At 35.2% G+C, this 14830-nt stretch overlaps 1 protein-coding gene and 2 pseudogenes across 6 annotated transcripts in view; all 3 read right to left on the bottom strand.

Annotated features, from left to right (window-relative positions):
- LOC741816 (UDP-glucuronosyltransferase 2B15-like) overlaps positions 1–14830 on the bottom strand; it is a 230244-nt pseudogene that overhangs the window by 17817 nt on the left and 197597 nt on the right.
- Positions 3968–4605, bottom strand: LOC743787 (MICOS complex subunit MIC26-like; annotated as a pseudogene).
- The window catches only part of YTHDC1 (YTH N6-methyladenosine RNA binding protein C1), a 36743-nt gene continuing 34899 nt past the window's right edge, over positions 12987–14830 (bottom strand). For all 6 annotated transcript variants that reach the window (XM_517262.6, XM_009447803.3, XM_063809596.1 and 3 more), the window contains one exon: positions 12987–13991. In XM_517262.6, the coding sequence (XP_517262.2) occupies positions 13767–13991 (225 nt within the window). In that variant the 3' untranslated portion in view covers positions 12987–13766. The remainder of the gene's footprint in view (positions 13992–14830) is intronic.

Here is a 14830-nt window from a genome sequence, read left to right as displayed (position 1 = left end):
TTCAGTCCTTCTGTTGATACAGCTGAGCTATTACTCTAGCTCTGGGAGTTGTGGAAATGTGCTGCTGTGGCCCACGGAATATAGTCATTGGATGAACATAAAGACAATCCTGGATAAACTTATGCAGAGAAGTCATGAGGTGACTGTTCTAACATTGTCAGCTTCCATTCTTGTTGATCCCAACATAACATCTGTTACTAAATTTGAGGTTTATTCTACATCTGTAATTAAAGATGATTTTGCAGGTTTTTTTTTCACACAACAGATTACTAAATGGATACATGATCTTCCAAAACATATATTTTGAACATATTTTTCACTAATGCAAGAATATTCTTTGGGAATATTCTGGTTATGCTGAGAAGTTCTTTAAAGATGTAGTTTTGAACAAGAAACTTATGACAAACCTACAAGAATCAAGGTCTGATATCGTTCATGCAAATGCCATTGGTCCCTTTGGAGAGCTGCTGGCTGAGCTATTAAAAATATCCTTTGTGTACAGTCTCCACTTCTCTCCTGGCTACACATTTGAGAAATACAGTGGAGGATTTCTATTTCCACCTTCCTATGGAGCTGTTGTTCTGTCAGAATTAAGTGGCTCGATGACATTCATGGAGACAGTAAGAAATATTATATATGTGCTTTATTTTGACTTTTGGTTCCAAACATTTGATATGAAGAAGTGAGACCAGTTTTACAGTGAAGTTCTAGGTAAGTCATGTTTTTAATTGGTGGTTATTGAGTCCTAACTTTCCCTGTGCCTTTAGAGGTGAGTTTGCATGAGTATAAAATCAGAGGAGTGTGTTTTTTGTAAATGAAATGATGAAGTGAAAATATAAGATGATCAATCAATCTCACAAATACTATGGAAAGCCTGACATTAGTAAGTTAGAACTCTGGGGCCATCAGTTTTACAGGATGCTCCAGTAAGTCATAATCCTGCAAATTGAACCACTGAGGATTTCTCTAAGCAATTATATATCCATCTTACAATGCTTTTATTTTGTCCTTAAAATAGTCATTAGAAATTTCAATAAATGTCTTGATGAGAGTAGACATGTAGATTACATATAAATTTCTACAACTATTTATGTAGCATTAGGACATTGTTTCCCTTATGTAGCTTAGTTTCCTAATTTAAAAAATTAAAACATTTTTCCATATTACTATTACTATGAGGATTTCTTCATATTTGAGTGAATAGTGTCTGTCCCAGATGCAAAAAGCTATATAATTTGAGGTCTCTCAGACTTCCACATTCCTTCAACAACTGCTTACAAGTCATATATTTTAAGGCCTAAAATCTTGTTGAAGAGTGAACATGTAATTATTAGTTTATATTTTTAAAACTATATCTTTCCATTAAAGAAAATATGAATCTAAATAAGGCTGAGCACAAATCACTATTTTAATAATTTGTAAAAATTTTCCAGCTGTTACTTTCAATATCAATATTATTAATAAACTAAAATTATTAGTCACCTATTATGAATCAAATACAGTAGTAGCTACTAGAAACCCCAAAACCTTACAATTCATTTGGAGGATCAAAGATTAAGGAAATAAATTGCTTCTAAATTGTAGAAACTAGACTGAGTGCTCTCGAAAAACATGGCTATGGCTATGGTAGAATTAAGTGATGGTGGATTTCAAAGAGTTTTTAAATTTCTAATGGTTACTTTTGTATTTTAGAGAGAAAACAAATCTATGTTTAATTCTACAGTGACTCGTTTTAATAATCATTCATGATTGTGTATATAACAATGTGACATTAGAGTCTACCCACTTTACTTACGTATGTATGAACAACATCTATAAAATATATAAATTATGTATAAATATGCACATTTATTTTTGTTTTAGCAAGACATAAACAATTTTGGCTACATTATTTCAAATAATTTTAGAAAATTACCTGGCATATTCACATGACAATTTTATTTCTTTTGCCTTTCCCCCCCTTCAGGAAAATGCACTACAATTATCTGAGATAATGGGAAAAGCTGAAATGTGGCTCATTCGAAACTACTGGTATTTGGAATTTCCTCGCCCACTCTTACCTAATTTTGAATTTGTTGTAAGACTCTACTGCAAACCTGTCAAACCCCTGCCTAAGGTAAACTTATTCCTAGTTGTTTTATTCTTTTTGTTTTGCATTTTCAGGGGGAATGACTGTATTCTTCGTTCAGAGTGTTTGTCTCATGGTGAGACAGATATGGCAAGTGAGGAAAGTGACCTGCCAATTAGAAACTGATATATTTCTTTTCTGTACCATCACAAGTATGTGAATTTCATTACCATTACAGAATAACCTGAGATACCTGGGAGGCTTTGAGAGTACAGTCAGTTAACTGAAGGTGTTATTATTCAACACATAAGAATCAATTATTCATTTAAAGAATATAGTGACTAAAATATACCAGAAGTGCCAGATTTGCAAAGAAATGAAGTAGACATAGCTTCTGCCCCCTATACATCTTATCTTCTGTTGTGAAAGATAAAATATAAGCAAGTAATAAAAATTGGGTGAAAAGTGTCATCTTAAGGAAAGACCACAGTGCTAACAAAGCATTTAGAGGAGATTACAGACAGTATCTCCGCGTCATTAACAATTAAGGTGAGCCCTAAACAAGGTGGAGGGACAGGTGAAGGGATGAGAGGGAGAGGAAGAAACATAAAGAAAAGCAGATAGAGAAGTAAGGACAGTTCCCAAAGACCTTAAGCTTAGTTCTGCAGGAAGAGGCTGAGTAATGAAGCAGATGATGCTGGTGAGGTAGTATAGAGCCAGATAATTATAGGAGTTTGAACATATGTTAAGGGGATGGGGAAGACAGTGAAAAGAGTTAAACAAAAAAGGGATATTATCAGATTTCCTTTTTAAAAAAAATCTCAAGGTTTAGTCACTGGGTTGACTATAGAGGGGCAAGACTATAGAAAGGGGAATCACTCTAAAGGGAAATTTTGTAAGAATGTTCTTACAAGAGTTCAGGCAACAGGTGACAGAAAACTAGATTAGAATGTTCATAGAGGCAAGACGCAATGGCTTACATCTATAATTCCAGCACTTTGGGAGGTGGAGGCAGGAGGCGGGCTTGAGCCCAGGAGTTCGAGACCATCATGGGCAAAAAAGTGAGCCCTTGTTTCTAGAGAAAAAATGTTTAAAAGTTAGCTGGGTATGGTGGCACATGCCTGTCGTCCTAGCTACACAGGAGGCTGTGGCAGGAGAATCACTTCAGCCCACGAGATCAAGGCTGCAGTGAGCTGTAATCATGCCACTGTATCCTAGCCTGGGCAACAGATGGAGACCCTGTCTTAATAATAAAAAAAAAAGGTTTATAGAGATGACTATGCCTACTCATACAATAATAGGCCAACCTCATATTGTGTTCTGTGTGTGGAAAAAATAGTTAACATAGATAAAACACTTGAAATATCTCTGGTACATAGTGATCCAGAGTAATATTGAATCTTGCCATTATTGCTGTTTTGTTTATATTACTAATACTATTAACTAATTTGTGTCAGACACTTTAGATATTATTCCTCATTTTATAGAAACTGGTCTTCTAATAGATTAACATTGTATTCTCAACCAAAGTCCTAGAGAACAGATATCCTGTGGATTGCTTTAAAAGTCAATGTATGGATCAGATGAGCAAGTGGAAATGCTAAAATTGTATTGGAAAGGTTGAGACTTTTCACCTGTATTTTAGCTTAAAAGAAACACCATTCCTCAAAAATATAAGTATATGACTTCAACTATATTTGCAGACAGAACTAACATTTACTTTTTTTCTTTTTTTAACTTGGGTTTTAATTATATACGTATTTTTTCCTGAAGAAGAAAGCCATTTTAATACATTCAATACTGACTTATCCTCCATTTTTCTGTAGAAATAGTGATTTATTGTATGGAGTTTCCAGTGTTTACCTCTAACTGATTAAAATAGGTAGAGCAGGGAGTTTTCTACTTAGTTCCAGGTGAATTCTTCACATTTCCTGGCTTTTAAAAGTTCTCCTTCCACAAATCTTCTATCACTATATATCCGTGTAAACCCCAGTCATATAACCTCTCCCCACTGACCTTGGCAAACACGATGGCTTGTTGTGGATAACAGATGGAGGCAGCTAATCCCATGAAACCAGGTGGACACACTAGCTTCTTTATTTTTGAACCTCTAGCCAAAAAGAGTCCATTAAGGCCAGCAAAACCAATAACACCAAGTCTTGGAAAAAATCCAGGAGGTGCATTTTAGAGATACTCATAGCTGTCTAACCCCCACTGAACCAAACTTTGCATCTTAGGCTTAGTTTGGGAGTACGTTTCCTGACACAAATTTCTATGTGGCTCACAATAGCGTCGGAACTGTGAGATGCCTACTTCAAGCTGGCTCCTTGACTCTTCCACACACTTCGATTGATCCTCGGGAACTGAGTACAGTGAAAGCTCATCAGCCTTCATGGGATTTTGGGGAGGTGAGTCCTTTTTTGGTGCTGCATAGACTTTGAAGGTGAACAAGTGTAGGCTGGTTGGCCTCACGGACCTCCGAATTACCTTGAACATGTCGCTGTCCGCGGTGGCTCTGGCAGGATTTATTTTCTTTTATTCCAGTTTTATTCCACTATTTCTTTTTTTAAAATTTCTTTTATTCCAGTATTTCTTTTTTAAACCTATTCTTACTTAAGATCCCAAACTTTTACATATTAGAGGATACAATGGTGGTTTACCTTATGAGAGGAAGTGTTTTCTGCCTTATGCCCAGACTAATAGTACATCTCAGTAAAGCTCATTTTGGGAACATGTGTCTTGCTATATCATAGCTGCTTGATAGAGAAGCATAGAAAAATGTACCGTGCATGTATAATAAAGACCAAATAATTTCTACCACTTGTGTCAGTTCTGTCAGTATATAGGATGATATTCCTTATGAAGGAACACAAGTCAACGTATTCTAACTTAATATCATACTTTTAAGATATAAGCAGAAAGGAAGCATTCTTTATGTACTATATGATCTAAGATATTATTTTTGTCTGTGTTCTTATTGGCAGCAATATAAAAGCGAGATCTTATTCAAGTGTTAAGACTCAATGTCCATTTTGACTGCAAATTGTTTAGGCTGTATATGGTAACTTTCACAAGGTAAAATAGCTGAGGTAGGTTTGGTAGAATTTCTAACAAATTAACTCCTATTCTTGAAAGATTTCTTCATGCATATAAAGGGAAAGTGATAATGTTGGCAAGGAGGATAAAAGAGGAGGAGGAGAAGGAAGGCACAGAGAAAGGTAATAGCAGTATAATGGCAATCATCAGCAATATTAGCTATTGTTACCAAGTTGGAGAAAGCAAGATTTGAATAGATGTCAGGAAGCTTGTCCTTTTATTCTTTGCTTTTGATGTTATAGATTGTTATACAGTATCTCATATTGTTGCTTATTGGTGTGACAAGAGCTGCTAAAATCTACTTAATAAAAGTCCCTCATACAATTTTATTAACCACAGTCCTCATCTTGTACATTAAATCTCTAAACTTGCTCATTCTACATATTTGCTAATTTGTATGCTTTGACCTACATCTTCCCATTTCCTCTCACTGCCCACCACCCCTGCTGGTGGCAACCACTGTTTTGTTCTCTGTGTATCTGAGATCTTTTTAAAAACACATATTCCACGTGTAAGGGAAATCATGCAATATTTTTGTTTCTATCTCTGGCTTATTTATCTTAGCATGAAGTCCTCTCTGTCCATCTGTGTGGTGGCAAGTGTTAACATTTCCATCTTTTTAAGGCTGAATAATATTACACACACACACACACACACATATATCACATTTTTTAATCCACTCATCAGTCAATGGACACAAGTTGTTTCCATATCTTTGCTATTGTGATTACTGTTGCAGTGAACATGGGAGTGCAGCTATCTTTACAAAGTGGTGATTTTCATTTTTTGTTTTATACCCATAAGAGAGATTCCTGGGTCATATGGTAGTTCTATTTTTAATTTCTTTAGGAAACTCCATACAGTTTTTCATAATGATTGCACCATTCTGCACTCTTACCAATAGTGAACTAGGGTTCACTATTTTCTCCACACGCTCACCAGCATTTTTTGTCTCTTGTCTTTTTGATAACAGCTATTCTTACGGATGTGAGATGATATCTCATAGTGGTTTCATTTGTATTTCTCTGATGATTAGTGATGTTGAGCAATTTTTAATATGCCTATTGGCTATTTTTGTTTTCTTTAGAGAAATTTCTGGTCAGGTCCTTTGCCCATTTTTTAATAGGGTTATTAATTTTTTTTGGTATTGAGTTGTAAGAGTTCTTTATAAATTTGGGGTATTAACCCCTTATCAGATATGTAATTTGCAAATATTTTTCCCAGTCTGTAGGCTGTGTTTTTATTTTGTTGATTGTTTCCTTTGCTGTGAAGAAGCATTTAAATTTGATGTAATCCCACTTACATATTTTGCTTTTGTAATCTGAACTATTAGTATGATATCCAGAAAATCACTGCCAAGGCCAATGTTGAAGAGATTTTCCCTTATGTTTTCTTCTAGGAGTTTTATGACTTCAGGTCTTACATTTAGGTGTTTTATTCATTTTGAGCTGATTTTTGTTGTGTATCTCACATGTATAGTGTGAGATAAGAGTTCATTTTCATTCTTTTGCAGGTGGAAATACAGTTTTCCCAGCACCATTTATTGGAGACAATACTTTCCCCTTTGCGTCCACTTGGTGCCTTGGTCAAAATTTAGGTGACCATGTATGTTTGCATTTATTTCTTTGCTCTCTATTCTCTTCCATTAGTCCATGTTTCTGTTTTTTACCAGTGTAATTCTGTTTATTATACCTTCGTAACATAACTTTAAATCAGGAAGTATGATGCCCCCAACTTTATCTTTCTCAGTATTTCTTTAGCTCTTCAGTTTGTGTGTGTGTGTCTGTCTGTGTGTGTATGTGTGGTTCCATACAAATTTTAGAATTTTTGTTTCTATTTCTGTAAAAAATGCCATTAAACTTTCGGTACAGATAGTGTTGAATCCATGTATTGCACTGTGTGGCATGGACATTTAAAAAATATTAATCCCATCAATAAATAAGAGATATCATTCCATTTATTTGTGTCTTCAATTTCTTTGATCTGTATTTCATAGTTTTCCTTGTACAAATCTTTTACCTTCTTGGTTAAATGTGTTCTTCTGTTTTTGTGTGTGCTATTATAAATGGGATTGTTTTCTTGATTCCTTTTTTAGTTAGGTGATTATTTGTCTATAGAAATGTTACTTTTGTTTCTATGTTGATTTGGTATCCTGCAACTTTTCTGATTTACTCCAACAGTGTTTTTTAAGCATCTTTAAGGGTTTTCAACATATAGGATCATATCATCTGCAAATAGGGATAGTTTTACCTCTGATTTAGATGCCTTTTATTTCTTTTACTTATTTAATTGCTCTTGCTAATCTTTCAAGTACAATGTTGAATAGAAGTGATTAGAGTGAGAATCCTCCCCTTATACCAGATCTTACCGGAAAAACTTTCAGTCGCTCCCCACTGATGTAATATTATCTGTGTGTGTTTTTTATAAATGACTTTTACTATTTTGAGAAACTTTACTTCTATACTTGAAAGTCTTTATTGGGAAAGATGCAGAACTTTGTTAACTTCTTTTCCTGCATCATTTGAAAGGAACATGTGGTTTTTAACATTCTCATAATTCACATGTCACATTGATTTGTATATGATAAACCAGGCTTGCATGCCAGGGTTAAATCTCACTTGTCACGATGTACGTTCTTTTTGATGTGTTGTTTAGTTGTTTGCTAATATTTTATTAAAGATTAGTGTATCAATGTTCATTAGAAATATTGCCCTATAGCTATCTTTTCTTACAGTGTCTTTGTCTGCCTTCGATATGAAAGTGATTCTGATGCCATGAAATGTTTGGAAGTATCTCCTCTATTTCTATTTTTTGACCTAGCTTAAGAAGTATTGATAGATTCTTTTATGAACGTTTGGTACAATTTGGCCATGAAACCTTCTGGTCCTGTGCTATTCTTGGTTGGAAGGTTTTTAATGACTTCTTCAACTGATTTGTTGGATTGGTTCAAGTTTTCTACTTCTTCCTGACTCAATCTTGGTAGGTTATATTTTTCCAGGAATTTATCTATTTTTTTCTAGATTATCCAATTTGTCGCATATATTTATAATAGGCCTTATAATACTTTACTTGTGAGGCATCTGGTGTAATGTCTCCATTTTCATGTTTGGTTTTATTTATTTGGGTCTTTCCTCTTTTTGTCATAGTCTAGCTAGTATTTTGCTGATCTTATTTTTTCAAAGATTACTTTTTTGCTTTTTTCTGTGTTTTTGTTCTCTATTTTACTGATTTGTATTATTTTCCTCCTTTTGCTAACTTTGGCTTTAGTTCTTTTTCTAGCTTTTTGAGGCATAATGTGGTATGTGCACTAGAAAAGAAATGTATATTCTGCTGCTCTTGGATGGAAAGTTCTATATGTCTGTTAGGTCCATTTGGTCAAACCCAGTATTTGCTTAATTTTCTGTTTAGTTGAGCTATTCAGTGTTTAAGGCGGGGTACTAAGATCACCAACTATTATTGTATTGCTATCTATTTTTTTTTCCTTCACGTATTTTTTTTTTTTTTTTGAGATGGAGTCTCGCTCTGTTGCCCCAGCTGGAGTGCAATGGTGTGATTTCAGTTCACTGCAACCTCCGCCTCCCAGGTTTAAGAGATTCTCCTGTCTCAGCCTCCCGAGTAGTTGGAGCTGCAGTTGCCCACCACCACACCCAGCTAATTTTTGTGTTTTTAGTAAAGATGGGGTTTTGCCATGTTGGTCAGGCTGGTCTCAAACTCCTCACCTCAGGTGATCTGCCCACCTCAGCCTCCCAAAGTGTTGGGATTACAGGTGTGAGCTATCGCGCCCAGCCAATACTTTCTATATGTATTTAGGTGCTTTGTTGTTGGGTGCATATATAATTCTTATGTCATCTTGATGAATTGGCTGCTTTATCATTAATGACCATCTTTGTTTTTGTAACAGCTTTTACCTTGAAGTTTCTTTTATCTAATGTATATTATGCCATCCCTGCTCTTTTTTGGTTACTATTTGTATGGATTTTCCTATTCTTATACTTCCAACTTTTGTGTGTTCTGGAAGCTGAAGTGGGTCTCTTTTAGGCAGCTCATAGTTACATTGTTTTTTAATCCATTCAACCACTCTTTATTGGATAATGTAATTCATTTAAAATCAAGGTTATTATTGATAGGTAAGGACCTATTTTGCCATTTTAAAATTGTTTTCTAGTTGTTTTGTAGATTCTTTGTTCATTTCTTCCTCTCTTGTTGTTTACCTTTGTGATATGGTAATTTTCTGTAGTGCTAATAAGCTTTGTCCTTTATCATTGTTGTTTATCTGTTGTAATTTTTTGGTTTGTGGTTACCATGGGCTTACATAAAACGTTACAGTTGTAATACACTATTTTAAGCTGGTAACAACACAGATCGTATAGAATTATTCTAGATTTTTACCCTCTTCCCAACAATTTATATTTTTGTTGCCATAACTTTTTTTTTTTTTTTTTTTTGAGACGGACTCTTGCTTTGTCGCCCAGGCTGGAAAGCAATGGCACAATCTTGGCTCACTGCAACATCTGCCTCCCGGGTTCAGGCGATTCTCCTGCCTCAGCCTCATGAGTACCTGGGATTACAGGCATGTGCCACCATGCCCCACTAATTTTTGTGTTTTTAGTAGAGGAGGGGTGTCACTATGTTGGCGAGGATGGTCTTGAATGCCTGACCTCAGGTGATCCACCCATCTTGGCCTCCCAAAGTGTTGGGATTACAGGTGTGAGCCACTGCACCCAGTCTTACATTTTTTTATATTATATATTCCTTAGCTTTTCAGAGCTATTATTTTTGACTGTCTTTCAAATCTCCAGTATGAAGGTTACAAATGAAAATATTTAATAGTCAATAGTCTGTGTTTAAGACATAGTCAGTAGTATTTAAGATACATTTATTTATTAGTATTTAAGACAATAGTCAATAATTTATATTTAAGACACAGAAGAAACTGAAAGGGAAAGAAAAAGTGTAAGGTTTAGAAACAAGAGAATCCCCACCCCAAAAAATCAGAGATTAAATGATCTACATGATAGATAACAGAATACTATGCATGGATTGCTTATACTCTAAGGATTCCTATTCCTACTATAAGGACCTTGGGGACTAAACTTGAGCCAGTTCTTTCCTGTGTGCCTCAATTTTAATATGTGTTTCAAACTGCATTTGGAATGTTTCCTACCCAAATAACAAAATCTTAAACATCAAGATAAAATTATCCATGTGTGTCACAGTCACCCTTACGTTGGGTCAGGGAACTCTAGCTTGGTCAGTTAAGTGCTGGCAACAGTTCCTTCTTCCTTTCAATTCCATGCCCCTGAGGACTCTTAATGGTTAACATTATGACAAGACAGGATGTATGTGACCCTCAGAAAGACCACAGCATTCTACAGCAGAATGTAGATATATCCAAGGGCAAGATGCCACACCTGTGATGGCAAAATACTCTGAAAAGTCAAACATTCAGGTGTTATAACTTGTATGAGACCCTGATTTAATGGACATCTGCTAAATTTCCTCTGTCCATGTATTTTGGAAACTGTCCTTCCTGATGTAATCCTCACAGAGGTGACCATAGCATGTGCCTCTCTTGCTTCCCAATGCTGGGAGTCAAAGAACCCCATTTCCTTGGAAATACAGATTGGATTACGACTGGCTCCAAAACCAACATGGCTATTCAGTCCTTTTGGGGAACTGACATGGACACTGGGAGGAAAATAGTCTCTCTCCTGACACTGAAACTACATGGACAATGGAAGCTTGGAGATAATGGCCATTTTCTGAAAAATTAGACCATGCTTGAAAAAAAGCCATTATGGAGGAAATCAAATCCAAAAATTACATGCTTGAGTTTTCACTCCTTTGAACTATTACTCCAGCCAATAAAATCCCTGACTGGATTTCTAAACTCGGAATGCCTGAATTTTCTGTTTTTCATCTGAACACATCATACTAATGTAGATTGTTAGAATCACAGCACTGTGGAGTACACGAAAGAAACCATGTCTTCTCACAGTGACAAAAGCTGTCATTTAGTGTACGAACATTAAATAAAACATTCTGATTTTTATATACTGACTCTTCTGTACAGAAAAAAACTTGCATTTATACAATGTTCCTGTAAGTTTATTTTAAAAATTAGGAAAGGAGAAAACAGTGATGATTATGTGAGCCAACAAAATTGTTTAGAATAGTGCGATACTTGGTAAAAACTTAATGTTGGCTTTTTAAAATAGATCGACTCAATACTAAGCTCAACATACAAAGCATAACTTAACATCTAATTGGATGGCACTTTAGAAAAATCCTCTGCTTAAGCCTGAAGGAAATGTTAATGTTAATGTTAATGTTAATCTCAGGCCAGGTGCAGTGGCTCACGCCTGTAATCCCAACACTTTAGGAGGCTGAGGCAGGTGGGGTCACTTGAGGTCAAGTTTGAGACCAGCCTGGCCAACATGTTGGAACCCCATCTCTACTAAAATTACAAAAATTAGCGGGGTGTGGTGGTGGGTGCCTGTAGTCCCAGCCATTTGGGAGGCTGAGGCAGGAGAACTGCTTGAACCTGGGAGGCCGGAAGTTGCAGTGAGCCAAGATCATGCCACTGCCCTCCGCCTGGGCGACAGACTCCATCTCCAAAATATTTATTAATTTATATACTATTTTTTCAAAAGCGATGAGGTGGTTTAGAAACACCAAATAAAAACATGGGTAAAATCTTGGCCCATCAATTACTACCTTTCTAATCTTGGGCAAGTTTACTAGCCTCTCTGAGCCCATTTAAATGAGTCTGTATATAAAAGCACAAAGTCTCTATTGCATACAAAGTGCTCAGTATTTATTACTATTATTTCAGGAAAATACCTTTAATATTACCTACCAGTTTTGTGTAATGGTTACAGAAATTCTTAAACTGTAGCTATCATCTTGTCTAGCTTACTGATGAATACAAACAAAATGCCAATGAAGTGACTTACCATGTATCACTAACCGGTTTAATTAAAGACAATGACAAAACTAGAACCCAGGTTTCCTTAAAAGTATTTTTTCCTCTCTACCACAATGCAGATTTAAAACAAATCCTCAGGCTTTAGTTTTGTCATTGTAAATAAAACTACTGTGAATGCAGGGAAAGATACTACATGCTGGTATGAATATGAATGCAGCACAACTATAGTTTATTATATCCTTTAAGAGTAAAGTGCCTGTGTTCTTCTTTTCAGGCCAATATAGATTAAATGTAAAACTGTACTATGTGATCTGGTACACAGTACAACTGTTGATACTATAAAAAAATCAAACATTCAAATATTCCTAATGTTTATAAAGGCCAAATTCCAAAGGCCAAAACTCCAGGTGTAACTCAAGAAAAAATTCAAAAAAATTATTTCATAAACTGTTTTCTTGACTGGCTCTATTTCTATGTTATAGCTGGTTACCACTGGGAGAACTGGACAGTTAACTTAAAATACAGAACTAATACAAGAGGGTTAAAAGTCCATTTATGAAGTAAAGTAGAAACCATGTACAAAGTCGTTCACTTACAGAAGACTAAAACAACAAATAGAAAACCTAAATAAACGATTCTGTGATCAGAGTAGACTCAAAAATGTTATCAGGTGTATAAATACTTAACCAAATTATTAACATAACTCTGTGTATCTTATGTTAGAAATAGAAGTAAGCTTTTAATGCAACAGGCCTAGGTCAATCATTTCTGCTAAAGTGTGCCTCAAAAAAAGCAAATGGGGTTCCTAAAATTCCTGAACAAAAAGCATGCTTTTATGTCCATTATTGCATAATAAAACAAACCTGCAGTTGGATAAGAAAAAGATACAAAAGATAACCGTCAATCTTTACCAATTTATTTTATACAAAACAGTAGCAATGTAGAATATGGGAATCGTCTTCCGCTGCCACGCACGCAAGTTGTGAACATTCCAAGCCAATGTATACAATTTGGAGGGGAAGGCTAAACAATAGCATCAACCACGCTACTGAACATAGGAATTTTTCATTTAAAAAGATTAAAAATTAGATACCAATGTCTTCTTAATATTGCTCTCGTCATTGAAGACTGAGGAAAAATAAAAAGTGACTTTATAAGTTTTTTAAAAAAAGAGGCAATGGGGAAAAAAACAAGAGGCTGCTACAACACTGCCATACAGTCAAACCATCATACTTCAATATTTGCATACTCGATAGCAGCATTATTTTTACTGAACCGTGTGCAACTACATGTAGAAACACATCAAAGCAAAATATCATGGCAGTTATCAATCAAGATCCAAAAAGGAAAAAAACAAACAAAAAAATAACTCTAGGATGAACACACTATAAGAACATTTATGGAGAAAGAATCAGTATCTACATTCTTGGACTGTTCCATTCTGCCCCAATAAAAGTGTCAATTCAACTGTCAGCTGTGGATTTTTGGCGGATTTGAGTTTTTCCAGTTCTTATGATACTGCATGCTTGGAACAAAGGGGGTCATAATAAATCCTTCTACACAATGAACTTCATAGGCAGACAGCTGAAAATAAATTTACTACTTGTAAACACACACAAAAAAAAAATACAAGATTTTTTGTATCTTTAAACAATCAGTGCTTCCAAAAGCCCATTATCTTCTATATCGACCTCTCTCCCCTCGGTCTCTGTCTCGATCACATAATCGCTCTCTTTCTCTTTCTCTATCACGTCCTCTATCTCGCTCTCTGTCTCGTCTGTTATCTCTAGGGCGGTCTCGCTCTCGTTCCCGATCTCTTTCACGGGGTCTACTTCTCCGGCCACTGACAACAGCTTGTGTGCGACGAAGGAAATCATCCACCCTCATATCATAATCATGCTAGAAAAGGAAAGAAATGTGTTAGGTATGTCAAAAAGGCAAATAGTGTTAAATGGATCCCTGATTTGAAAAAAAAAAATTATATAAACAATTTTAAAATATAAAAAAAGTCTCTGTATTATAATCGGCGGAGAGAACAATCCAAAGAAATGCAATAATAAATTAATTCACAGAAGGTAATATGCTGACATGGTTTAGAAAAAGGATGATGCCTCATTAGACATCTACAACAGATTATTCAAATCTCTTTATGCAGTTTTCCACTTAACTTTAATGACTTTTCCATCTGGTCCCTTCAGTAAGATTTAGGCCAAAGATATTAACTAGTGATGACCTTCAACTATTATCCATATATACTGCCAATTATGCTAAATGTCATCAATGTTTTTCTGGCACAGGCTAGCTCTACATTTTTCCTCCAATTCTACCAATTTCAATTTTACAAACTGAGTATTATGTTCCATATTTTCTTTCAAACTAAATTGTTACAACTAAGTTGATGTGCAAGAAAAGTTGTGGCTGCTCCTAAACTTGGCCCCTGCTCTAGTTTAAACTTTCTACTCTTAGTTCTCAGCTTACCTTACTGATTTTGGTCTTCTCTCAAAACTTAGCTGAAAATAAGATTTGAAAACACAGTCCCACATTACCTTTTATATATGTGATTATATAAGCAGAGAATATGTATACTAACCAAAAAATCACTACATAAAGATCCATAAAATAGAACTTGTTAAAAAGGATATAGTTGAGGAAAACAAAAAAATCTCAGACTTCCTATTTTAAAAGCCATGTGATCAGTTATAGGAATTTTTAAGACACCACAACCCATCTAGTCAACT

Source organism: Pan troglodytes, chromosome 3 (genome assembly GCF_028858775.2).
Source record: "Pan troglodytes isolate AG18354 chromosome 3, NHGRI_mPanTro3-v2.0_pri, whole genome shotgun sequence".
Classification (NCBI taxonomy): Eukaryota; Metazoa; Chordata; class Mammalia; order Primates; family Hominidae; genus Pan; species Pan troglodytes.
This window is presented reverse-complemented; position numbering and strand designations above follow the sequence as displayed.